The sequence below is a fragment of the Anarrhichthys ocellatus genome, unplaced genomic scaffold (assembly GCF_004355925.1).
Source record: "Anarrhichthys ocellatus isolate YVR2014 unplaced genomic scaffold, GSC_Weel_1.0 scaffold631, whole genome shotgun sequence".
Taxonomy (NCBI): domain Eukaryota; kingdom Metazoa; phylum Chordata; class Actinopteri; order Perciformes; family Anarhichadidae; genus Anarrhichthys; species Anarrhichthys ocellatus.
Window position 1 is genome coordinate 10,369 of NW_022280605.1, and position 1,036 is coordinate 11,404.

The following is a 1,036-nucleotide window of genomic DNA, read 5'->3' on the forward strand; positions in this document are numbered from 1 at the left end:
GCGTCGTGCGAGACGTCTGCGTCGTGCGAGACGTCTGCGTCGTGCGAAACGTCTGCGTCGTGCGAGACTCTGCGTCGTGTGAAACATCTGTTCACGGCTTCCTGCTCTCACTTCATGCTGCTGGTGAGTCTAAAGCTGAGGTTCTGGTTCTCCAGAGGGTCGCTCTTCTCTGACGGGACGGACCGGGACAGACTGGAGACCTCGCTGCCCAGCCGGTACCTCCTCTCCAGGTCCGGGGAGCCGCCGTCCCACGGCTCCTCCCCCCCGACAAAGCCGGGGTCGTGTAAGGTCATGTAGGTCACGCTGTAAAAACAAAAAGAGACGTGAAGCACGACGTCAGGACACCAGATGTGGAGGTGAGCTCTAATACACGAACATCCCATAATCACAATGTCAGTACGTGATGTTCACCGAGTTACAATCATGTTATTACAAGTGGAGACATTTTATTATATGAGTCATTCTGCCTAACATGAGATAAATCGTGTTTGATAAATAAACATCCAGTGAAGATGAGATACTCACCAGGTTATGGACCACAGGTGAGAAATAATGAAATTGTGTAAAATGAATTGTGACATATTTTAGGAAATGATTATAATTTCATCGATTATTATGAAATGATGACAGGTTCACATTGACTCTGCTGCTTCTCATCTTTTTACTTTTAATGATGATAGCTGCAATCTTTTGTTTTTTTCTTGTTCAATATTGTTCATTTTTACCACTTCAGGTCTCTGAAATATATTCGAACTAACTATTTATTCTCTGATCAATTTATGACTTCTGATCTATTTTTCCTCCATAACTCGTCTTCTGTCAAACGAGTTATTTATTTTATATTTTGTCTGTTTACGTCTGTAGATTTCATTATGTAAGTTACCGTTACATAATGCTTCATTTACATATTTAAACATAACATTTCAGTAAACTTGTGATACAATAGATAATGCTCTTAATGTGAGTGATGAAGTGGTGAAGTTTCATGCTGATATCTATGAGTTCATGTTGTGACTCTATTCACCTGTAGAGTCTT

The 1,036-nt window shown here is 41.5% G+C and overlaps 1 protein-coding gene across 1 annotated transcript in view; it reads right to left on the reverse strand.

Moving 5' to 3' along the window:
* Window positions 1-299, reverse strand: part of LOC116376821 (P protein-like) — a 9,973-nt gene extending 9,674 nt beyond the window's left edge. The window contains exon 1 of the mRNA XM_031838306.1: window positions 112-299. Coding sequence (XP_031694166.1) covers window positions 112-293 — 182 coding nt within the window. The 5' untranslated portion in view covers window positions 294-299. The remainder of the gene's footprint in view (window positions 1-111) is intronic.
* Window positions 300-1,036: the final 737 nt, after the last annotated feature.